The sequence below is a fragment of the Vulpes vulpes genome, chromosome X (assembly GCF_048418805.1).
Source record: "Vulpes vulpes isolate BD-2025 chromosome X, VulVul3, whole genome shotgun sequence".
In the NCBI taxonomy this organism is placed as follows: domain Eukaryota; kingdom Metazoa; phylum Chordata; class Mammalia; order Carnivora; family Canidae; genus Vulpes; species Vulpes vulpes.
The window spans coordinates 62,274,777-62,300,260 of record NC_132796.1 but is presented as its reverse complement, the minus strand read 5'-3'; the positions used below and the strand labels follow the sequence as shown (position 1 = coordinate 62,300,260).

Sequence of the window (25,484 nt, the reverse complement as noted above, 5' to 3'; positions counted from 1 at the left end):
AGAATAAATCTATTCAAAGATGTGAAAGACCTTTACTCTGAAAACTATGAAACAGTGATGAAAGAAACTAAAGATGACAGAAGGAAATAGACATTCCATGCTCATGGACTGAATGAACAAATATTGTTAACATGTCTATATTACCTAAAGCAATCTACACATTTAATGCAATCTCTATCAAAATGCCAACATTTTTCACAAGGCTAGAACAAAACATCTTAAAATTTCCAAAGCAGCCAAAAAAGAAAAGCAAAGCTTGAGACCTCACAATTCTGGATGTCCAGTTATAGAGCTGTAGTGATCAACACAGTACAGGCAAAAAAATAGATAGCCAGATTAATGGAAGTGAATTGAAATGAACCTACAACTATATGGTCAATTAAGATTCAATTAAGAAGAAATGAGTATCCAGTAGAAAAAAGACCATGTCTTCAACAAACAGTGTTGGGGAAACTTGAGAACAATATACAAAAAAAATGAAACTGGACCCCTTTCTTATACCATACACAAGAATAAACTGTAAATGGATTAAAGACCTAATTGGGAGACAGGAAACCAGGAAAATCCTAGAAGAGAACAAGAGGCAGTAACTTCTTCAACATCTGCTATAGCAACTTCTTTCTAGATATGTCTTCAAAGGCAAGGGAAACCATGGCAAAAATAAACTATTGGACTTAATCAAAATAAAAGGCTTCTACACAGCAAAGAAAACAGTCAACAAAACTGAAAGGCAGCCTATGGAGTTGGAGAAGATATTTGCAAATGTTATATCTGATAAAGGGTTATTATCTAAAATATATAAAGAACTTATAAAACTCAATACTCAATAAACAAATAATCCAGTTAAAAAGTGGGCAGAAGACATAAATAGATATTTTTCCATCAAGATATACAGTTGGCTAACAGACACTTGAATAGACAGTCAACATCATTCATCATCAAGGAAATATAAATCAAAACTACAATACCTCAGAATAGCTAAAATTAACAACATAAGAAACAACACATGTTGGTGAGGATGTGGAGAAAGGGGGACCCTCTTGCACTGCTGTCAGTATTGGAAACTGGTGGAGATTCTTGAAAAACAGTATGGAATTTCATCAAATATTTAAAAATAGACTACCCTACAATCCAACAATTGTACTTCTAGGGATTTACCCAAGGAATACAAAAACACTAATTCATAGGGATACATGCATCCCAGTGTTACAGTAGCATTATCTACAATAGCCAAATTATGGAAATAGTTCAAGTATCCATCAAGTGCCAAATGGATAAAGATGTGATATGTGACATGTATATATATCATACACATATGTGTGTGTATGATATATATACATAGATACCTACATACACAAAAAAGTATGACCCAACCCTAAAAAAGAATGAAATCTTGCCATTTGCAAGGACAGGATAAATAGAAAGTTTATGCTAGGTGAAATAAGTTAAAGAAAGACAAATACCATTTGATTTCACTCATGTGGAATTTAAAAATCAAAACAAATAAGCAATGGAAAAAAAGAGTAGAAAATTAAGAAACAGCCTCTTAACTACAGAGAACAAACTGATAGTCACCAGAGGAAAAGATGAGTAGAGTTGATGGGCTAAACAGATAGGGATTAAGAAGTGCATTTGTTGTGATGAGGACTAGGTGTTGTATGAAACTGCTGAATCACTACATTGTATACCCAAAACTAATATTATACTATATGTTAACTAAATGGAATTTAAATTTTAAAAAATCTTATAAAATAAAGTTATCTAAAAGATGAGAAACAAAATGATAAATTATAACTTTAATAGGAGTAACTATATACCTTTAAAGTTTATTTTAAATTATCATACAGAAAATTCAACATTTCTGATCTATAGTTCTATCAATTTTAATGCATGTATGGAGTCATGTAACCACCAGTAAAATCAGGATATGGAACAGTTCTATCAGTGTTAAAAAAAAAAAGTCTCAGGGCACCTGGGTAGCTCAGTTCAATAAGCATCTACCTTTGACTCAGATCATGTTCCCAGAGTCCTGGGATTGAGCTCTGCATTGGGCTCCCTGCTCAGCCGAGTCTGCTTCTCCCTCTTCCCTTCCTCCCTGCTTGTTCTCTCTCATTAATTAATTAATTAAATTATAATAAATAAATAAATAAATAAATAAATAAATAAATAAAATCTTAAATAAAATCTCATGCTACCCCCTTACAGTCACACCTTCCCACTCCTAACTCCTGGGAACCACTGACTTGTATTTTTATTTTAATATTACTATAGTTTTCTCTTTTTGAGAAAGCTATATAAGTAGAATCTCAGAATATATAACTTTTTTAGATTGGTTTCCAGTCTAAATGTCCTATTTATCAAGACTGTTACATGTGTCAATAGTATATTGCTGCTATTAGTGAATATAATTCCTTTGTTTGCATGTGCCACAGTTTACTCTTGGAAGACATTTAGGTGAATTCCAGCTTTTGGTAATTATAAAAAGAGTTACTATAAACATTTATGTACAGATTTTTCATTTTTCCAGTGTAAATACCTAGGAGTGAGATTACTTGGTCTCATGATAAGAGTATATTTAACTTTATAAGAGAAACCGTCAAATTGTCTTCTGGAATGGCTGTATGATTTTGTAGTCCTACCAGCAGTGTATGAGAGTTTCAGTTGCTCTATATTCTTGACTACTTGGTATGGTCAGTCTTCATAATTTTAGACATTCCAATAAGTATGTAGTCGTATATCTCTGTGATTTTCATTTACATTTACCTAGTAACTTATGATGTTAAACATCTTGAAATAGCTATATTTTTAAAAACACAGTAAGGCTTTATAAAAATAAACATGCTATACAGAAGAATCTAAACATTCTCCCAGAACCCTATCCTAACAATATTCAATAAAGGATGAGGTTTTACCATGACAGTCAAATTCAGAATATAATGGCATTGAAAGAAAAAGAATGTATTTTTTAAATCCTACCTTTTCTTGCTGAAACCAAGCCTGCCAGTCCTGAAACAGTAATCACTCCAATTTTTGGAAGAAAATCTCGAGGTGGATTCTTCAGATAGACATACACATCTTTTAAGAAATAAGTTAAAATGAGTGAGAAATATCAGAAAGGGAGACAGAACATGAAAGACTCCTAACTCTGGGAAATGAACTAGGGGTGGTGGATGGGGAGGTGGGCGGGGGATGGGGGTGACTGGGTGATGGGCACTGAGGTGGGCACTTGACGGGACGAGCACTGGGTGTTATTCTACATGTTGGCAAATTGAACACCAATAAAAAATAAATTTATAAAAAAAGAAATAAGTTAAAAATTAATATAAATGGCTTACTAAATTAGGCATTCTATATATGATGCAGAAATGCTAAAGAGATTTGCTAAGATAGAAGATGGTTTAAATACTCTTCAAAAATGCTACGCAAAACAATGATTTGAGTAGTGAATTAAAAAGCTAGTTGAAATAGTTACTTGTACAAAATAAAATCTTCCTTCAATAGCTGATTTAACAATTGTTTTCTTAATACAGACAAATGTTACTCTCTAATGAAATATAATGCTACAGTTCACATATAAGCATGGATTACTATAAAGTAAATGCCTGACTGTGTATGTATTATATTTCTCTAATGGAGATGCTTCTGGCCTTATCTGCTCAAATTTGATAGGATCAAGTAGAAATAGAAATAAATACTTTACTAAGGAATTTCAAATAATTGACTAGGGATACATATAGCTTATAGACCCTGCTTGCCACTACTCCCCAATACCAGAGCACCATTACTCTTAGTTAAAACCAATGATCAGGATGAGAAGTGAGCCTAGACCAAAAGTAGATGAAGAGTGGTCACAAGTCTAGATTTTTTGACTTTTTATATATTTAAATTATTTCTGTTTCCATGCAACCCCGAAAAACAGATTCTATCACAGTTAGTTATTTAATGGCAATAACTTATTTAATCATATTCCTCAAGACTGATGAGGAATATCATTTGCAAATAATTCCTATATACCTCAAGTAATGATAATACAGGTATAGGTCATCAACATCATGGAGACATTTAAAACTTTAGCTGATCTTTCTGTCTCTCATACACATTTATTTTAACAACCAGCTTAGGATAAGAATATTAGAAAGATATATCTACTGCCAAATACCATTATCATACTAAGAAGTCAAATACAATTGCTTCCTAACATTATCTCAAATATTCTAGAGTGACTGATTGGTATTAATGTCTCCTAGCAATAAATAGCAAAATTCTAAGTATTTTAACAGCAAATAGCACCTATTTAAACTAATTGATAACAATAGAGACATGTTTCCAATTTATGCTTTGAGTATATAATAGGGGCTTTGCAGGTAAAATAGACCTCAGTTTGAGTCTAGGCACTGCCACTTACTAGTTATGTGACCTTAACAACTTTCTTAACCTTCCTACATCTTAGTTTTCTTATCTGTAATAAGGGAGTAATTATAGGGTGACCTGGGTGGCTCAGCTGGTTGCGTGTCCAACTCTTGGTTTTGGCTTAGGTCATGATCTCAGTGTTGTGAGACAGAGCCCTGTCTCAGGCTCTGTGCTCAGTGCAAAGTCTGCTTGTCCCTCTCCCTCTGGTCCTCCCCACCTTGTGTGCACACTTGCTCTCGTACTCTCTCTCTCTCAAATAAATAAAGGAATAATTATAATACCCACACTCTTAGAATTGGTACGGAAACTAAATTAGATAAATTATGTAAAATGCTTATCATAGTGCCTTAGCATATAATAATTGCTTAATAAATCATAGGTACTATTACTTTGTTATTGTTATCATAAAGTGCTATACAGAGTATCTTCTCAGTTGGTAAAACATGATAATGAATAACCACGTTTATTTTTCTCACATTTACACCTTGCAAGTTAAAAAGATAATAGTGCATTTCTAATTATGGATGGCTAACTCACCTACCTTTTCCAAATTGTACTGTATCCATTATCCCATTTTTCATAAACACATAAACACCCTAAGCAAAAAGAAAAAAAGGACATCTGCATGTTTGAAGATGTTGATAATTAAATCAAATAGTCCACATCTCTGAGACCATATTAAAATCTTGACTTAGCATTGGACCCAAGTCTAAATCTAACTTCCCTATTTATTCACATGAGAATACTCATTGAACTTAGCTTCTTTTCATTTCCTGCTTTTCATTCTATTTAACATGGATAATACTTGTTCACTATTTTCCTCATATAAACAGGCAAAGTAATGCCTATAGAGCATCTCACAGATTATTGCAGAAATACAATGATTTATCATCTTATTTTATAAAGACTTAGAAAAATGAATACAATTTAAATAAAGCATGGATAGAGGCATATTTCTGCTGAAAAGCAACATCTGATTAATAAGGATGTGGCAGCAATGACATAATGATTTGTGAAGAAAGTAGTAACAGCAAGCCTAAAGAAAGTACTTCATCTTCTTTTTTTAGTATGAATTAGAATGAGAAAAAAATCTAAATAAGACATTTATCTCAGGAGAGAAACCATCCTATACAGGCTAGTGTTTATATTATTTTTAAATAGGAATATAAATTCTCTACAAACCAAGATTATATTAACCCACTGAAGTGATTAAAATTTTAAATCAAAATTTGCTCTTTTACCTATTTCTAACTAATTTATTTGAATATAAGAAATATGGTTACACTCATTTACTGAGTGGTAGGTACTATCTTAATTACATCAGAAGACAAATGAAGGCAGAGAATTATTTACCTACAGTAACTGCCCGTAGTCATGCTAGACTCTACTGAAGAAAGCAGAAAATATTAACTGAAATATATGGTCTCCATCTCTGAACTAGCTGCCATGAAACCATGGGATAAAAACAAAAAAAGATTTTCAAAGCAAAGAACACAGAAATAATTATATTAGGAAAAAATGTCATTACTATTGTTATATCTTGGTATTAGTAACTTTGTCTCAGATATTTTCATGGAAATCAGAGATGTAAAGGTTCATCTCTTCATTGTGGTTTCAAGCTGTACAAACCACCATAAACCTTAACTGCCACTTAGTTACTTCTCTTTAAAGACTGTCTCTTAAGAAAACCTCACCTTTGAGGTTATAATACCTATTGACCAGCTGATTGAAAATCATGCAGCTGTTGAGGAAGAATAGTAATCACTTATCTTGGGAAGTTTTCCTTAGCTTGTTTACAAATTCACTTTTATCACTGTAGGTCACTGCTATCTAAATTTCAAAACACTAAGGAGAGGAGTAGGAACTGAATTTGCCCTATAATATTTTAAGTTTAATGCAGAATGCAATTTGAGTCAGAAGTAATTTTTAAAGAACAGATTATGTTTTTAGGAGAAAATTAGAAAGAAAAAGATTTTTTAAAGATTTTATTTATTTATTCATGAGAGGCACAGAGAGAGAGGGAGAGGCAGAGACACAAGCAGAGAGAGAAGCAGGCTCCATGCAGGAGCCCAATGTGGGACTCGATCCTGGGATTCCAGGACCACGCCCTGGGCCAAAGGCAGGCACTAAACTGCTGAGCCATCCAGGGATCCCCAAGAAAAAGCTTTTTACAGTGAAGATGAAATGCATTCAAAGTGCCCTTTTTCAATCTATTCACTTTAACATATTAACAAAATAAATGTTCTTTCAGTCTTAAATTAGGTTATAGTAACAATAGCAATTTAAGCATCTCTCAGAACAATTTACCTCACTAAAAACAAATTTAAGAACACTATGGTATATTAGGTCTCAGGAGACTTAAGTATGAATCATCCAGTTGTTGGCATATAGCATTAGGGGCATGATTCAAATCCTTATTAGTTAATATGTTTTCCTTTCAGATCAAACTATTAGGAGTATATGATACAACTAAACTATTAGAGTTGTTTGACATGGATGCCTGGGTGGCTCAGCGGTTTAGCGCCTGCCCTTGGCCCAGAGTGTGATACTGGAGTCCCGGGATCAATTCCCACATCAGGCTCCCTGCATGGAGCCTGCTTCTCCCTCTGCCTATGTATCTGCCTCTCTCTCTCTCTCTCTCTCTCTCTCTCTGTCTCTCATGAATAAATAAATAAAATATTTTAGAAAAAGTTGTTTGACAGACAAAAATTTTAAAAACTAACACCACGTATTCATCAGATGTTTTAAATATCATCTGGAATGACTAGAATTCACATTTAGTGTTTCATAAAATCATTAGAATTTTTTAAAGAATGGATTAGAAACAAAAAAGAACAAGGGTTATATCTGAGAAAAAGTTGTGTGGTAATTAGGCCAGAATGATGAAAACAATGGTACCAGCATTATCCTTACAACACTGACATTGGAGATGCTGATGCTAACACACCTTGTTGATGTGAAGATAATGAAACATCAATATTTTATCAGCTTACTCCATCACTCTGCTGTTGGATAATGCTGACTAAAGGCTAAATATTAAAGTAAGTTGAATTCTGTTTTTCCCAATAGCTGACTATATTCAGAATGGTCTTATGAGCTAAACTCAACAAGTTAACATTTTGCTTAGCCAAAAAAAGAACAATTCAGAAATACTTTCACAACTTCTTGTAAACAGCCAAACAACTATACATGAAAAATAACATAAATGCTTGCTGAACTATCTTAATCTATACAGTAATGTTATTGTAGATTAAATATTACAAATATGGCCACAAATTCTTTGCTGCTATTCATATTGAGAGGTGGCATCTAATTCCATTCCTTTTAAAACTAGGTTATTATGCTGAGTGAAATAAGTCAATCGGAGAAGGACAAGCAGTGTATGTTCTCATTCATTTGGGGAATATAAATAATAGTGAAAGGGAATATAAAGGAAGGGAGAAGAAATGTTGGGAAATATCAGGAAGGGAGACAGAACATAAAGACTCCTAACTCGGGGAAACGAACTAGGGGTGGTGGAAGGGGGGAGGAGGGCGGGTGTTGGAGGGGAATGGGTGACGGGCACTGAGGTGGACACTTGACGGGATGAGCACTGGGTGTTTTTCTGTATGTTGGTAAATTGAACACCAATAAAAATTAATTAAAAAAAAATGAAAAAAAAAAATAAAACTAGGTTGGCCTTTGTGACTTAAAATAGAATATTCTAGAAGTGCCTTTCTTGGACATCTGATGATAAATAAGAAGCTTGGTAAATTCTGCCAAGGATCTCTTGTAAGTATCTGACAATGCTGAGATCACCATGCCTCTGGCCACACGTAGGTGAATTAGTCAACATTCTTAGCTGAACCCAGCCTTCTAGCTCTTTGTGACAAGGTACTAAAGATGAGAATGAAAGTGTGTTAGGGCCTCCAGATCAACCCATTCACCTGGTGAATGTCACTGAGTAACTTCTATCAATACCAAATGCAGCCAAAGAATCTCCTGTCTAAATAAATCATAAACCTCCAACATTAAACCACTATTAGAACTTACTTACCTTGCACCAGCCAATATAACGACTAGTTGTAGTGCGGATGGATGCAAAGCCCATCTGTAAATGACCAGGTTGCTCTTCAACATATTTAGACTGCAGAGGTGGTGCAGTATATATGGGGAGCTCGAGGCAAAAAAAAAAAGTTCATGTTAAAAATATAAAATAGCTGGACTTCCTTTTCAAGGAGTATAGCAAAAGAGAAATCATCAACCTTCCTGCTAAAAGCAACTAAAACTGCTGATAAAATATTAAAAAAAAATCTTGAGATGCCTGGGCAGTTCAGTCGGTTAAGCATCTACCCTTGGCTCAGGTCATGATCTCAGGGTCCTGGGATCAAGCCCCACATCAGGCTCTCTGCTCAGCAGGGAGTCTGCTTCTCCCTTTCTCTCTGTGCTTGTGCACACTCTCTCTATCAAATTAATAAAAATAAAATCTTTTAAAAAATCTTAAGTGGAAGGAAAGATCCAGTAAGCTATTTATAAAGACTATTATGAAGCCTCAAACAAAATAAAACAGAAACACAGAGATAAACTATAAAGCCAGCTTTTTACCTTGTCATCATTTGTTTTAAAATAGATGGTTCGTGGAGTATGCAATCAGGAAACAAAACCTAGAAAAAGCTTGAGGTACGCAATCTTATTGGGGACCCTATAAGTTGGCATCTCAATGTTTTACATCCTCAACTTAAGAGTGAATTAGAAGGGGAGTCTGGGTGGCTCAGTCAGTTCAGCATCTGCCTTCGGCTCAGGTTATGATTCTGGGGTCCTGGGATCAAGCCCCACATTGGACTCCCTGCTCAGCGGGGAGTCTGGTCGGCTTCTACCCCTGTCTCCTGCTCATGCTCACTCTTTCACTCCCTCTCTCAAATAAATAAATAAAATCTTAAAAAAAAAAGCTGTCTTAGCTCTGGGAGATTCCTGAGGGCATTAGGAAGCTGAATCCCACCCTTAAAGAGACAGCACAAGCAGCCTGCTGAGATCCAAGGTAGAAGCAGCAGTGTGAAAAACACCTGAGGCATATGGTAAGGAAAGTTATTTACTCAGCTCAGAACACATCCCACATAGGCAGGGATCCCAGGGAGGCCCTTACAGGAATAAAATAAAATAAAAGAGAAGGCTGGTACCATTTCCGCCCCCTACCCCTCAGCAAAAACACAAGGCCTCTTGAGGGAATCAGTGGAATCCTGACAGGAACTACAAGCCCTGTGCCCTGCGATTTCGCAGATCTACCCATTCCAGTCATGCTTGCCTCAGTCCCAGCACTGCAGGTCCCCTCTCTGAGAAGACCAGCATAAACCTTACCACCAATGCATCCCCTGACCTGCACATTTTGTGGGGCCTTAGTCCTGGCAGTAGTGGCTCATCACATCCTGGGGACAATGAGCACACTTTTATTAAAACTACGCTCCCTACCCATGCGTGCTTTTTGAAACAACTACAGATAGCCCTGGTTTCAGCCCACACCAGTGCCACCTTACTATAAAAGTGTGCACCCCACCCACTAGTTTCAAGAGCAAGAGACCTAGCTGACTTTCCTAACACATAGAAACAAACACAGAGAGTTAGACAAAAATGAAGAATCAAGAGAAATATGTCCCAAATGAAATAACAGGACCAAACCACAGCAAGAGAACTAAGAGAAACAGATATAAGTAATATGTCAGATACAAAATTTAAAATAACTATCAGGGAATCCCTGGGTGGCTCAGCGGTTTAGCACCTGCCTTTGGCCCAAGGTGTGATCCTAGAGTCCCGGGATCGAGTCCTGCGTCGGGCTCCTGGCATGGAGCCTGCTTCTCCTTCTGCCTGTGTCTCTACCTCTTTCTCTGTGTGTGTGTGTGTGTGTGTGTGTGTCTACCATGAATATAAAAATTAAAAAATCTTTAAAAAAATAAAATAATTATCATAAAGATATGCACTAGACTTGAGAAGGGTGGAGAATATCAGTGAAATTCTTAACAAATAGACAAACATGAACCGATGAGAGATGCTGAACACAATGAATGAAATTAAAAATAAACTTGATGGAATAGCAGGCTAGAAGAAGCAGAGCAACGAATTAATGACCTGGAAGACAGAGTAATGAAAAGTAAACAAACTGAGTCACTGAGAAAAGAAATATGCAAAATGAGGAGAGACGTAGGAAATTCAATGACTCCAACAAGTGCAGTAACATTCACGTTGTATGAATCTGAGAAGAAAAAGAGAGAAAAGGGGTAGAAAAGTGTTTTGAAGAAATAGTAGCTGAAAAATTCTCTAATCTGGGGAAGGAAACAGATAATCTAGATTGAGAAGTCACAGACATCCCCCAATAAATTTATCCCAAGGAGGTCCATACAAAGACACATAATAATAAAATGGCAAAAAAATGGTGATAAAAAAAAGAATTTTAAAGGTTGCAAGAAATAAAAAAGATACATGTATACAAGAGAAACATCATAAATCTATCTGCAGATTATTCAGCAGAAACATTGCAGGCCAGAAGAGAGTGGCATGATAAATGAAATGAGCTGAAAGGGAAAAATCTGTAGCCAAGAATATTCTATTTAGCAAGACTATCATTGATAATAAAGGAGAGATAAAGAATTTGTAAGGCAGGGGCAGCCTGGGTGGCTCAGCGGTTTAGTGCCACCTTCAGCCCAGGGCCTTATCCTTGAGACCCAAGATCAAGTCCCATGACAGGCTCCCTGCATAGGGCCTGCTTCTCCCTCTGCCTGTCTCTCTGCCTCTCTCTCTCTCTCTCTCTCTCTCTCTCTCTCTCTCTCTGTCTTTCATGAATAAATAAATAAAATCTTAAAAAAAGAATTTCTAAGACAAACAAAAACAAAAGGACTTTGTAACCACTAAACTAGTGCTACGAGAAATATTAGAGAGGACTCTGAGTGGAAAGGAAAGATAAGTAAGGCTACAAAATGTTTAAAAAAAACAGTAAAAATAAATAACTTTGTAAATACAGTGAAGGGATTCACAAAATAAAAGGATGCAAAATATGACACCATATTGTCTAAAATGTGGGGACAGATGAGTAAACAATGGGTTCAAATATAGGTAACTGTCAACTTTTTATAGATTGCTACATACAGAAGATGTGATATATAAATCTAATGGTAAGCACAAATTAAAAAAAAACAGTAATATATAAGAATAAACAGAAAGGAACCTAAGTATATCACTAACAAAAACCCATAAACCATGAAAGACAGCAAGACAAGAAAGGAAAACAAAACCTACACAACTACAAAACAAGTAACAAAAAGGCAATAAATATCTATCAATAATTAATTTGAAGGTAAATGGACTAAGTGCTACAATCAAAACACACAAGGTGACCGAGTAGATAAAAAAACAAGATCCATCTATATGCTACCTACAAGAGGCTCATTTCAGGACTAAAGACACCTGGAGATTAAAAGTGAGCGAATGCAAAAACATTTATCATAAAAATGGATCTCAAAAGAAAATCAGAGTAGCAATACTATATCGAGCAACACAGATGTTAAAACAAAGAATAACAAAAGACACTATGTAATAACAAAGAGGACAACCAAACAGAAAATATAGTATTTTTAAATATATACAAACCCAACATGGGAGCACCCAAATACTTCAAACAGTTAATAACAAATATAAAGGAAGTGATTAATAGTAATACAATAAGAATAGTGGACTTTAATACTTCACTTACAATAAATGGGCAGATCAACGAAACAGAAAATCAAAAAGAAACAGTGGCTTTGAATGACACAGCAAAACAGATGGATTTAGCAGATATATTCAAAATATTCATCCTAAAACAGCAGAATACACATTCAAGAACACATGCAACATTCTCCAGAACAGATTACATATTAGGACATAAAACAAGTCTCAACAAATTAAAAAATACTGACGTCATACCATTCATCTTTTCTGACCACAATAGTACTAAAGCCAGAAACTGAGCAAAAGAAAAAATCTTGAAAGAGCTCAAGTACAAGGAGGTTAAATAACATTCTACTAAACAATGAATAGGTGCACCAAGAAATCAAAGAAGAAATAAAAAATTATGTAGAAACAAATGGAAATAAAAGTACAATGGTCCAAAATAAGTGTGATGCAACAAAAGCATTTCTAGGAGGGAAGTTTACTGCAATATAGGCCTACCTCTAGAAGCAAGGACATTTTTTAAATGTCCTTAATTCTTATATAAAGAGAGAGAAGCAGGCTCCCTACTGAGCAGGGAGCCCAATGTGGGGCTCCATCCCAGGACTCTGGAATCATAATCTGAGCTGAAGGCAGATGCTTAACCCACTGAGCTACCCAGGTGTCCCACTGTTAGATCTTTATTTTATTACTGTTTTAGTTTTATTGCTGATAATTTGTTTGTTCAAATGGTCTGTTTCTTCTTCCTTCAGATTTTTAGGTTATATGTTTCTAGGAATTTATCCATTTCTTCTAGGTTGTCCCAATTTTTTGGCATATAATATTCTGTAATATTCTTTTACAATGGTTTGTATTTCTGTGGTGTCAGTAGTTATTTCTCCTCTTTCATCTTTTTTTTCCCTCTTTCATCTTTTATTTTATTTGAGTACTCATTTTTTTTTCTTTTGATGAGTCTAGCTAGAGCTTTATCAAATTAGTTGATCTTTTCAAAGAACCATCTTCTGGTTTCATTCTTTTTTGGGGGGGTTTTGTTTGTTTGTTTGTTTTTTAGTTTCTAAATCATTTATTGATGCTCTGATCTTTATTTTCTTTCCTCTTCTGGTTTTGGATTTTTGTTATTTTTTTAGGTTCTTCGGGTATAAAGTTAGGTTTTTAAGAACCTAACTCCTAACTCTCTCCCCTCCCTGCTTGTGTTCTGTCTCTCTTGCTATCTCTCCCTCTCAAATAAATAAAATCTTTAAAAAAGCCTAACAAACAAAAGTCCAGGACCAGAAGGCTTCACAGGCAAATTCTAGCAAACATTTAAAGAAGAGTTAATACCTATTCTTCTCAAACTCTTCCAAAAAATATAAGAGGAAGGAAAACTTCCAAATTCATTCTATGAGGCCAGCATTACCCCAATTCTGAAACCAGATAAATACATTACAATAAAGACAACTACAGTCCAGTATCTCTGATGAATATAGATGCAAAAGTCCTCAACAAAACCAAACCCAACAATATTATTAATAAAAATCATTCACCAATATCAAGCAGGATTTATTCCTGGGATGCAAGGATGGTTCAGTATTTGCAAATCAATCAACATGATCATCAAAAAGAGAAAGGATAAAAACCATATAATCACTTCAATAGGCAAAGAAAAAGAAGTTGACAAAGTACAACATACATTCATGAAAAAAACCTTCAACAAAGCAAGGTTAGGGAGAACATACCTCAACATAATAAAGGCCTTATATGAAAAACCTTAATTAACATCATACTTAATAGGGAAAAACTGACAAGATTTCTCCCAAGATCAGGAACAAGACAAGGATGTCTACTCTCATCACTTCTTTTCAAAGTATTACTGTAAGTCTCAGTCATAGCAATCATATAACAAAAAGAAATAAAAGGAAACCATACCTTAAGGATAAAGTAAAACTTTCACTATTCGCAGATGACATACTATATATAGAAAATCCTAAAGACTCCATCAAAAAACTACTAGAACTGATACACAAATTCAGTAAAGTCACAGGATACAGTATCAATGTATAAAAATCTGTTACATTTCTATATACTAATAATAAAGCAACGGAAAAAGAAATTATGGAATCAATCCCATTAAAAACTATACCCCAAACAATAAAATACCTAGGAATAAACTTAAACAAGAGGTAAAAAGGCCTATACTCTGAAAACTATAAAACACTGATGAAAGAAATTGAAGATGACATTAAGAAATGGAAAGACTTTCTACACTCATAGATTAGAAAAACAAATATTGTCAAAATATCTATGCTACCCAAAGCAATGTATAGATTTAATGTAATCCCTATCAAAATACTAACAGTATTTTTTACTAAACTAGAATAAACTATCCTAAAATTTATATGGAACAAGACCCCAAATAGTTAAAGCAATCTTCATAAAGCAAAATAAAAATAAAACAGCATCATACTCTCTAGCTCCATCCATGTCCTTGCAAATGGCAAGATATCCTTCCTTTTATGACTAAATAATATTCCATTATATAGTGTGTGTCTATGTGTATCACATCTTCTTTACCTATTCATCTGTCCATGGACATATTAGCTACTTCCATAATTTGGCTATTGCAAATAATGTTGCAATAAACATAGGGGTGCATGTATCCCCTTGAATTAGTGTTTTTAAAATTTTTTTAGGTAAATACCCAGTAGTGCGATTACTGAATCATAGCATAGTACTATTTTTACCTTTTTGAGGAACCTCCATACTATTTTCCACAGTAGAGGAATAAAATGGAATAAAATGATGGACAGTAAATATATTGATATATAAATAAACTGATGGTTACTAGATAGGAGGTACATAGGTGGATGGGTAAAATAGATGATGGGGATTAAATATTACACTTATCAAGATAAGTACTAAGTAATGTATAGAACTGTTGAATCAGTATATTGTACACCTGAAATGAATAAAATAGTATATTAAAATAAAATAAATAAAAGTGGAATTAAAATTAAAAGCTTAATAGAAAAAGAGCTCAACAGATAAGTTAAATAGACTGGATACAGTTGTTGAGAGATTTAGTGAACTGGTAAATCTAAAGAAATTATGCAAAGAAATAAAAATATGAAACATATATAATATAGAATGAAAAGAAAGGGGCAGGGATAATATTTACATAGAATGGCCACGATTTTTCCAGGACTGAACTAAACACTTGAGAGATTCCGAAATCCAACATATCTCAAATAAGATAAAGAAAAAATAATCCCCAATTAGATACATAATAGTAAAACTCCATAGGGCCAATGACAAAGAAAGGATTTTAAAAATAAAAGCCAGATAACAGATTAGCTTCAAAGGAATAAATATTAGATAAAATTTTGATTTCTCAAAAACAGCATTGTACAAGATATCTTCAATGTGCTAAAAGGAAGTAACCCAACTGGGAATTATATACTCAATAAAATATTTCTGTTTCAAAAATGTGGGGGGCATAGGGACACATTCAGACAGATAAGACCCAAGCTAGTCTGCAACGAAATCACCCTCAATAAGCAGTTTATTTACTTACTTACTAGATCATACTTATTTACTTGATCACTAGTTTATTATTAAAGGATATAACTCAGAAATAGCCCAATGGAGGAAATGTACAGGGCAAGGTGTGGGGAAAGGGCATGTAGCTTCCATGCCGTCTCCAGATGCACCTTCTACCAACATCTCCATGTGCTCAATGTGGAAGCTCTTAAAACCCCATACTTTTGGTTGCCTGTTTTAAAGATTTATTTATTTATTCAGAGAGAGAGCATGTGAGCAGGGGGACGAGCAGAGTAAGAGGTAGAGAAGCAGACTCCTGACTGAGTGTGGAGCCTGATCTAGAGCACTATCTCAGGACCCATAAGATTATGACTTGAGCCAAAACCAAGAGTTACACACTCAAATGACTGAGCCACCCAGGTGCCCCTCCTTTTGGTTTCTTAAAAAGGTTTCATTTCATAGGCATGTTTGATTAAATCACTGGCCATTGGTGACCGACCTCCATTCCTGATTTGGAAATTTTAAATGATGTACTTGAGGCAGAAAAAAATATTTTTACTGAGAAGGTCTGAGATACAAGAAGGAATGATCACCAAAGAAAATAGTAAATATGTGGGTAAACATAAGTAATGAATAGATGAAATAATGTTTTATGCCTGTATTTTAAAAATAGAACTAAATTTCTGAATATCAATATAGTATAAGAGGCGATGACATAAATTAAAATATTCTAAGTTCTCAATATTGTTCAGATGGAGGGTAAATATATTGATCACACTCAAAAGAAATGGAGGTTAAAACTTCTAGGTTCATCCCTGAAAGAAAATCAGAAGTCACAATTAAGAAACTTTGTTGTGTAGAAAAATAAAAAAGAAAAATAATCTAAAAAAAAAAAAAAACCCACAAGAAAGAAAATAAAAGAACAGAAGAAGTAAAAAAAAAAAAACAAAAAACAAAAAAATCCACAAACGTTTGTAGAATTCTAAAGGTAATAACTATAATAAATACAAATGGATAAAATGATCTAATTAAAAGCCAATGAAAACATCAGATTGCATAAACATAGTCACATTCTATGCATGAGACATTCCTACAATAACTATTTAGAAAGGCTGAAAGAAACTTTTAAATGCATACTGGACAAATTGCAACCAAAAGAAAGCTACTACAAGCTATATTAATATTAGATAAGTTTTTTTAAAGTATTAAAAAAATACACCTTAAGACAAAATGCAATACTAAATATAAAGTGACTCTGTCAAGAAAAAAGTTGAAAGATGAATGGCTAAAGAAGATGTGGTCTATATATATACAATGGAATATTACTCAGCCATTAGAAATGACGAATACCCAACCATGTGCTTCAGCATGGATAGAACTGGAGGGTATTATGCTGAGTGAAGTGAGTCAATCAGAGAAGCACAAACATTATATGGTTTCACTCATTTGGGGAATATAAAAAATAGTGAAAGGGATTAAAGGGGAAAGGAGAGAAAATGAGTGGGAAAAATCAGAGAGGGTGACAGAACATGAGAGACTCCTAACCCTGGGAAACAAACAAGGGGTAGTGGAAGGGGAGGTGGGTGGGGAGACGGGGTGACTGGGTGAGAGGCACTGAGGAGGGCACTTGACAGGATGAGCACTGGGTGTTCTACTATATGTTGGCAAATGGAACTCCAATAAAAATATATAAAAATTTTTAAATAACCAGAGATATTACAGTTTTAAACATGAATGAATCTATCTGAAAAGTAAATGGACTGCTTCAACACAAAAAGGATAAAAAGATCACACTGAGACAAGTAAGAGAGACTAAGACAAAATCTCCCCAAAAACCCAAACTCTTGTCAAGACAACACACAACAGAGAAGGATCTAACAAGACCAGTGTTTATCCTGGAGGAGTGAGGGGTTGATAGCCCACATCTGACACCCCAACGCCTGGGATCTGCAGTGTAGAGATGAGCCTTCCAAAGTCTACCTTTTTAGAAAACCAAAGGGACTAATATCCAAGAGATTCAAAGCACTATAGGAAACAGATTCCCTTTTTAAAGGGCCTCTTGGAGGACTGGGGTGGCTCAATTGGTTGAGTGTCCGACTCTTGACTTTGACTTAGGGTTGTGGGCTTGAGCACCACATCAGGCTCCAACTCTCAGAAGGGAGTCTGCTTGAGATTTCTCTCTCTCTGCACACCCCCACCATACTCTCTTTCCCTCATTCTAAAAGAAATTTATAAAAGTTTTTAAAAAATAAAAAAGGGAGGTGGGGCAAGGTGGTGGAAGAGTAGGACCCCAAAGTCACCTTTCCCCACCAAATTACCTAGATAACATTCAAATAATCCTGAAAACCTACGAATTCGGCCTGAGACTGAAAGAGAGAACAGCCGGAATGCTACAGTGAGAAGAGTTCACGCTTCTATCAAGGTAGGAAGATGGGGGAAAAAAGGAAAGAAGAAACAAAAGGCATCCAAGGGGGGAGGGGCAGCGAGGAGCCAGGCTAAGGCCTGGGCGAGTGACCCCAGGACAGGAAAGCCCCAGACCAGAGGAGCAGGAGCTTCACCAATCTTCCGGGACTGAAAGATGCTCGCAGGGAGTTAGAGCAGGACCCCAGGAGGGGCGGGGATGCCCTTAGGCTCCCAGGGACACTAACAGAGCACCTGCACCTCAGGGAGAGCACGCCACACCCCATGGCTGAGCTCCCTAAAGGGCTGCAGCGCGCGAACGGCTGGACCCGGGAGCAGCTCGGAGGGGCTCGGGCGGAGGCTCTGCGGAGAGGGGCTGCACGGCCGGGAGCGCAAATCCAACAGCGCAGGCCCCGGAGCACAGGGAGCCAGGGACACAGACCAGTATATGGCCTCCCCCGGGACAGGCAGAGGCCAGGAGGGCCCAGGACAACAAGGACACTCCGGCCCCAAGCTGAGCAGATCAGCGGCCCCGCCCCTGGAGCATCCAGGCCCCTGCAGGCTGAGAGCTCTATAGTTACTGCTGGAGCTGAATCCAGGGCTACAGAGCTGGCCGCCTCCACTGTGGTTGTTCCTCCTGGGCCCTCACAGGGTAAACAACCCCCACTGAGCCCTGCACCAGGCGGGGGGCAGAGCAGCTCCCCCAAGTGCTAACACCTGAAAATCAGGACAACACGCCCCTCCACCAGAAGACCAGCTAGACAGACAAGTTCCAGGGGAAGTCAAGACTTAAAGTATACAGAATCAGAAGATCCTCCACCGTGCTTTTTTTTTTTTTTTGCTTTTTGATTTCTGTTTGCATCCCCCCGCCCTTTTCTTCTTTCTCTTTTTAATCTCTTTTTCTTTTTTCTTCTTTTTTTCTTTTTTCTTTTTCTCTTTTCTTTCCTTCTTTCTCTCCTCTCTTTTTCTCCTTTTCCCAATACAACTTGATTTTGGCCACTCTGCACTGAGCAAAATGACTAGAAGGAAAACCTCACCTCAAAAGAAAGAATCAGAAACAGTCCTCTCTCCCACAGAGTTACAAAATCTGGATTACAATTCAATGTCAGAAAGCCAATTCAGAAGCACTATTATAAAGCTACTGGTGGCTCTAGAAAAAAGAATAAAGGACTCAAAGACTTCATGACTGCAGAATTTAGATCTAATCAGGGAGAAATTAAAAATCAATTAAATGAGCTGCAATCCAAACTAGAAGTCCTAACGACGAGGGTTAACGAAGTGGAAGAACGAGTGAGTGACAGAGAAGACAAGTTGATGGCAAAGAGGGAAACTGAGGAAAAAAGAGACAAACAATTAAAAGACCATGAGGATACATTAAGGTAAATAAATGTCAGCCTGAGGAAGAAAAACCTACGTTTAATTGGAGTTCCCAAGGGCACGAAAGGGGACAGAGGTCCAGAATATGTATTTGAACAAATCATAGGTCAGAACATTCCTAATCTGGGCAGGGAAACAGGCATTCAAATCCAGGAAATAGAGAGATCCCCCCCTAAAATCAATAAAAAAACGATCAACACCTCGACATTTAATAGTTGACCTTGCAAATTCCAAAGATAAGGAGAAGATCCTTAAAGCAGCAAGAGACAAGAGATCCCTAATGTATATGGGGAGAAATATCAGATTAACAGCAGACCTCTCCACAGAGACCTGGCAGGCCAGAAAGGGCTGGCAGGATATATTCAGGGTCCTAAATGAGAAGAACATGCATCCAAGAATACTTTATCCAGCAAGGCTCTCATTCAGAATAGAAGGAGAGATAAAGATCTTCCAAGACAGGCAGGAACTGAAAGAATATGTGACCTCCAAACCAGCTCTGCAAGAAATTTTAAGGGGGACTCTCAAAATTCCCCTTTAAGAAGAAGTCCAATGGAACATTCCACAAAAAACAGGGACTGAATAGGTATCATGATGATACTAAACTCATATCTTTCAATAGTAACTCTGAACGTGAATGGGCTTCATGACCCCATCATAAGGCACAGGGTTTCAGACTGGATAAAAAAGCAGGACCCATCTATTTGCTGTCTACAAGAGACTCATTTTAGACAGAAGGACACCTACAGCCTGAAAAGAAAAGGCTGGAGAACGATGTACCATTCAAATGGTCCTCAAAAGAAAGCAGGGGTAGCCATCCTTATATCAGATAAACTAAAATTTATCCTGAAGACTGTAGTGAGAGATGAAGAGGGACACTATATCATACTTAACGGTTCTATCCAACAAGAGGACTTAACAATCATCAATATATATGCCCGAATGTGGGAGCTGCAAAGTGTATCAAGCAATTCATAAGCAAAGTTAAGACATACTTAGATAATAAGACACTTATACTTGGTGACTTCAATCTAGCGCTTTCTATAATCGACAGGTAATCTAAACAAAACATCTCCAAAGAAACAAGAGCTTTAAATGATACAATGGACCAGATGGATTTCACAGATATTTACAAAACTTTACATTCAAACCCAACTGAATACATATTCTTCTCAAGTGCACATGGAACTTTCTCCAGAATAGACCACAAACTGGGTCACAAAGCAGGTCTGAACAGATACCAAAAGAATGGGATCTTCCTCTGCGTATTTTCAGACTATAAAGCTTTGAAATTAGAACTAAATAACAACAAGAAGTTTGGAAGGATTTGAAACACGTGGAGGTTAAGGACCATCCTGCTAATAGATGAAAGGGTCAACCAGAAATTAAGGAAGAATTAAAAAGATTCATGGAAACTAATGAGAGTGAAGATACAACCGTTCAAAATATTTGGGATGCAGCAAAAGCAGTCCTAAGGGGGAAATACATCGCAATACAAGCATCCATCCAAAAACTGGAAAGAACTCAAATACAAAAGCTAACCTTGCACATAAAGGAGCTAGAGAAAAGACAGCAAATAGATCCTACACCCAGCAGAAGAAGAGAATAAAGATTCGAGCAGAACTCAATGAAATCGAGACCAGAACTGTGGAACATATCAACAGAACCAGGAGTTGGTTCTTTGAACGAATTAATAAGATAAATATGGGAAACGAACTAGGGGTGGTGGAAGGGGAGGAGGGTGGGTGTTGGAGGGGAATGGGTGACGGGCACTGAGGTGGACACTTGACGGGATGAGCACTGGGTGTTTTTCTGTATGTTGGTAAATTGAACACCAATAAAAATTAATAAAAAAAAATAAGATAAATAAACCATTAGCCAGCCTTATTAAAAAGAAGAGAGAGAAGACTCAAATTAATAAAATCATAAATGAGAAAGGAAAGATCACCACCAACACCAAGGAAATACAAATGATTTTAAAAACATATTATGAGCAGCTATACGCCAATAAATTAGGCAATCTAGAAGAAATGGATGCATTTCTGGAAAACCACAAAATACCCAAACTGGAACAGGAAGAAATAGAAAACCTGCACAGGCCAATAACCATGGAGGAAATTGAAGCAATCATCAAAACCCTCCTAAGACACAAAAGTCCAGGGCCAGATGGATTCCCAGGGGAATTCTATCAAATATTTAAAGAACACTACCTATTCTACTAAAGCTGTTCAGAAAGATAGAAAGAGATGGAATACTTCTACTCGTACTATGAGGCCAGCATCACCTTAATTCCAATATCAGACAAAGACCCCAATAAAAAGGAGAATTACAGACCAATATCCCTGATGAACATGGATTACAAAATTCTCAGCAAGATACTAGCCAATAGGATCCAACAGTACCTTAAGATTATTCACTGTGACAAAGTGAGATTTATCCCCGGGGGGCAAGGCTGGTTCAACACTCGTAAAACAATCAATGTGATTTATCATATCAGCAAGAGAAAAAACAAGAACCATATGATCTTCTCTGTAGCTGCTCAGAAAGCATTTGACAAAATAGAGCATCCATTCCTGATCAAAACTCTTCAGAGTGTAGGGATAGAGGGAACATTCCTCGACATCTTAAAAGCCATTTACGAAAAGCCCACAGCAAGTATCATTCTCAATGGGGAAACACTGGGAGCCTTTCCCGTAAGATCAGGAACACGACAGGGATGTCTACTCTCCCCAGTACTATTCAACATAGTACTAGAAGTCATAGCCTCAGCAATCAGGCAACAAAAAGAAATAACAGAAATTCAAATTGGCAAAGAAGAAGTCAAACTCTCCATCTTCGCTGATGACATGATACTATACATAGAAAACCCAAAAGACTCCACCCCAAGATTGCTTGAACTCATACAGCAATTCGGCAGCATGTCAAGATACAAAATCAATGCCCAAAAATCAGTGGCATTTCTATACACTAACAATGAGACTGAACAAAGAGAAATTAAAGAGTCCATCCCATTTACAATTGCACCCAAAAACATAAGATCCCTAGGAATAAACCTAACCAAAGAGGTAAAGGATCTATACCCTAAAAACTACAGAACACTTCTGAAAGAAATTGAGGAAGACACAGAGATGGAAAAATATTCCATAGTCATTGATTGCAAGAATTAATATTGTGAAAATATCAATGTTACCCAGGGAAATTTACACATTTAATGCAATCCCTATCAAAATACCATGAACTTTCTTCAGAGAGTTGGAACGAATTATTTTAAGATTTGTGTGGAATCAGAAGACCCCGAATAGCCAGGGGAATTTTAAAAAAGAGATCCATAGCTGGAGGCATCACAATGCCAGATTTCAGGTTGTACTACAAAGCTGTGGTCATCAAGACAGTGTGGTACTGGCAAAACAACAGACACATAGATCAATGGAACAGAATAGAGAATCCAGAAGTGGACCCTCAACTTTATGGTAAACTAATATTCGACAAAGTAAGAAAGACTATCCACTGGAAAAAAGACAGTCTTTTCAATAAATGGTGCTGGGAAAATTGGACAGCCACATGCAGAAAAACGAAACTAGACCATTCTCTTTCACCGTACACAAAGATCAACTCAAAATGGATGAAAGATCTAAATGTGAGACAAGATTTTGTGAAAATCCTAGAGGCGAACACAGGCGACACCCTTTTTGAACTCGGCCACAGTAACTTCTTCCAAGATACATCCACGTAGGCAAGAGAAACAAAAGCAAAAATGAACTATTGGGACTTCATCAAGATAAGAAGCTTTTGCACAGCAAAAGAAACAGTCAACAAAACTCAAAGACAACCTACAGAATGGGAGAAGATATTTGCAAATGACCTCTCAGAGAAAGGGCTAGTATCCAAGATCTATAAAGAACTTATGAAAATCAGCAGCAAAGAAACAAACAATCCAATCATGAAATGGGCAAAAGACATGAACAGAAATCTCACAGAAGACACAGACATGGCCAACAAGCACATGAGAAAATGCTCCACATCACTGGCTATCAGGGAAATACAAATCAAAACCACAATGAGATACCACCTCACACCAGGAGAATGGTGAAAATTAACAAGACAGGAAACAACAAATGTTGGAGAGGATGTGGAGAAAGGGGAACCCTCTTGTACTGTTGGTGGGAATGTGAACTGGTGCAGCCACTCTGGAAAACTGTGTGGAGGTTCCTCCAAGAGTTAAAAATAGATCTTCCCTACGACCCAGCAATTACACTGCTGGGGATTTACCCCAAAGATACAGATGCAGTGAAACGCCGGGACACCTGCACTCCGATGTTTACAGCAGCCATGTCCACAATAGCCAAACTGTGGATGGAGCCTCAGTGTCCATCGAAAGATGAATGGATAAAGAGGATGTGGTCTATGTATACAATGGAATATTACTCAGCCATTAGAAATGATATTAGAAAGGACATTGGAAATGACCAAGCTTGTTGTCCTATCTCGGTAGAGCGCTTTCCTTTGAAATGGCTCCCTTCGAGTAGAGGTACGTAGTGAATGTGAAGAGAGAAGCTACTTGAAAGCTGGCTACAAGGCGTATTTAGTTTTGAGAGTTGCAATGAGGGCATGACCTTCCCTCATCCACACTGCCTATAGACCTAGCTTCTAATATCCTAGTGTTCACTGCCTGACAGAAGTTGAGTGAGAGGCAAGTGAATGTTGCAGGCCCAGACGGCTTTTGTTTCCATGACCAATAGAGCGGTTTCCTAGAAATAGCCTGACTTAGAATGCAGAAAAAAAAAAATAAAGTACAAAATTTTAAAAATGAAAAAAAAATTGAACACCAAAAAAAAATAAATTCAAAAAAAGAAAAAAATAAATAAAAAATTAAAAATACTAAATTCCAATATTATAAAGAAAGCATACCTTACATATATATAAAACTGAATACAGTGAAAGTAAGTCAGAAATGAATATATCTATAACGTATCATTGTAAAATATGAAATTTTATTTTATTTTTTTATTTTTTTAAGATTTTATTTATTCATGAGAGACACAGGACAGAGAGAGGCAGAGACACAGGCAGAGGGAGAAGCAGGCTCCATGCAGGGAGCCTGACGTGGGACTCAATTCTGGGTCTCCAGGGTCATACCCTGAGCCAAAGGCGGCGCTAAACCGCTGAGCCACCCAGGCTGCCGTTATTTTATTTTTTTAAAGATTTTATTTATTTATTCACAACAGACACAGAGAGAGAGAGAGAGAGAGAGAGAGAGACAGAGACAGAGGCAGAGACACAGACACAGGGAGAAGAAGGCTCCATGCAGGGAGCCCAATGTGGGACTCGATCCCATGTCCAGGATCACACCCCAGGCCAAAGTTGGCGCTAAACTGCTGGGCCACCGGGGCTGCCCTAAAATATGAAATTTTAAAAAAGAAAAGCCTTCAAAACAAAGAGTTAATAAGAAAATAGTTGAAATGGGAAAAAAGAAAAAGAAAACTTTAAACTGAGAGATAGATCATAAGCAGAAAAATATTCAAGTTGGATATACTATTTTGTCTTAAGCCCTGTAGTTTTGTAGTCCTATTTGGTAGGTAACTTGCTGTTTGCATGTTCTTCCAGCTACTCTTCTGGCAGAGGGGCCTGCTGTACTAATTTTCAGGTGTGTGTAAGAATATACTCAACACTCGTAAAACAATCAATGTGATTTATCATATCAGCAAGAGAAAAAACAAGAACCATATGATCTTCTCTGTAGCTGCTCAGAAAGCATTTGACAAAATAGAGCATCCATTCCTGATCAAGAATATATAGCTAATTGGGATTCCAGACGAGGGACAGAGAGACAGAGAGACAGAGAGAGAGAACAACAAAGTATCATTGAACAAATCATAACTAAGAACTTCCCTAATCTGAGGAAAACAGGCATTCAGATCCAAAAGATAGAGAGCACCCCCCAAAAAAATAAACAAAAATGGACCTCAACATTTAATAGTGGAACTTGCAAATTTCAAAGATAAGGAGAAAATCCTTAAAGCAACTCAAGAAAAGAGATTCTTAACTTATATGGGGGGCAGCCCCAGTGGCCCAGCGGTTTAGCGCCGCCTGCAGCCGGGGGTGTGGTCCTG

The 25,484-nt window shown here is 36.7% G+C and overlaps 1 protein-coding gene across 28 annotated transcripts in view; it reads right to left on the bottom strand.

The window, feature by feature from the left end:
- The window catches only part of APOOL (apolipoprotein O like), a 356,871-nt gene that overhangs the window by 294,761 nt on the left and 36,626 nt on the right, over window positions 1–25,484 (bottom strand). For 27 of the 28 annotated variants that reach the window (XR_011998215.1, XR_011998214.1, XR_011998213.1 and 24 more), the window contains 3 exons: window positions 8,447–8,566; window positions 4,952–5,006; window positions 2,977–3,075 (listed from right to left, as the gene is read on the bottom strand). Coding sequence is in view for 25 of the 28 variants with exons in the window: in XM_072743928.1 (XP_072600029.1) it covers window positions 2,977–3,075; window positions 4,952–5,006; window positions 8,447–8,566 (274 nt within the window). In the remaining 3 variants the exon portion in view is untranslated. The remainder of the gene's footprint in view (window positions 1–2,976; window positions 3,076–4,951; window positions 5,007–8,446; window positions 8,567–25,484) is intronic. The other variant, XM_072743936.1, reaches the window with a different exon arrangement.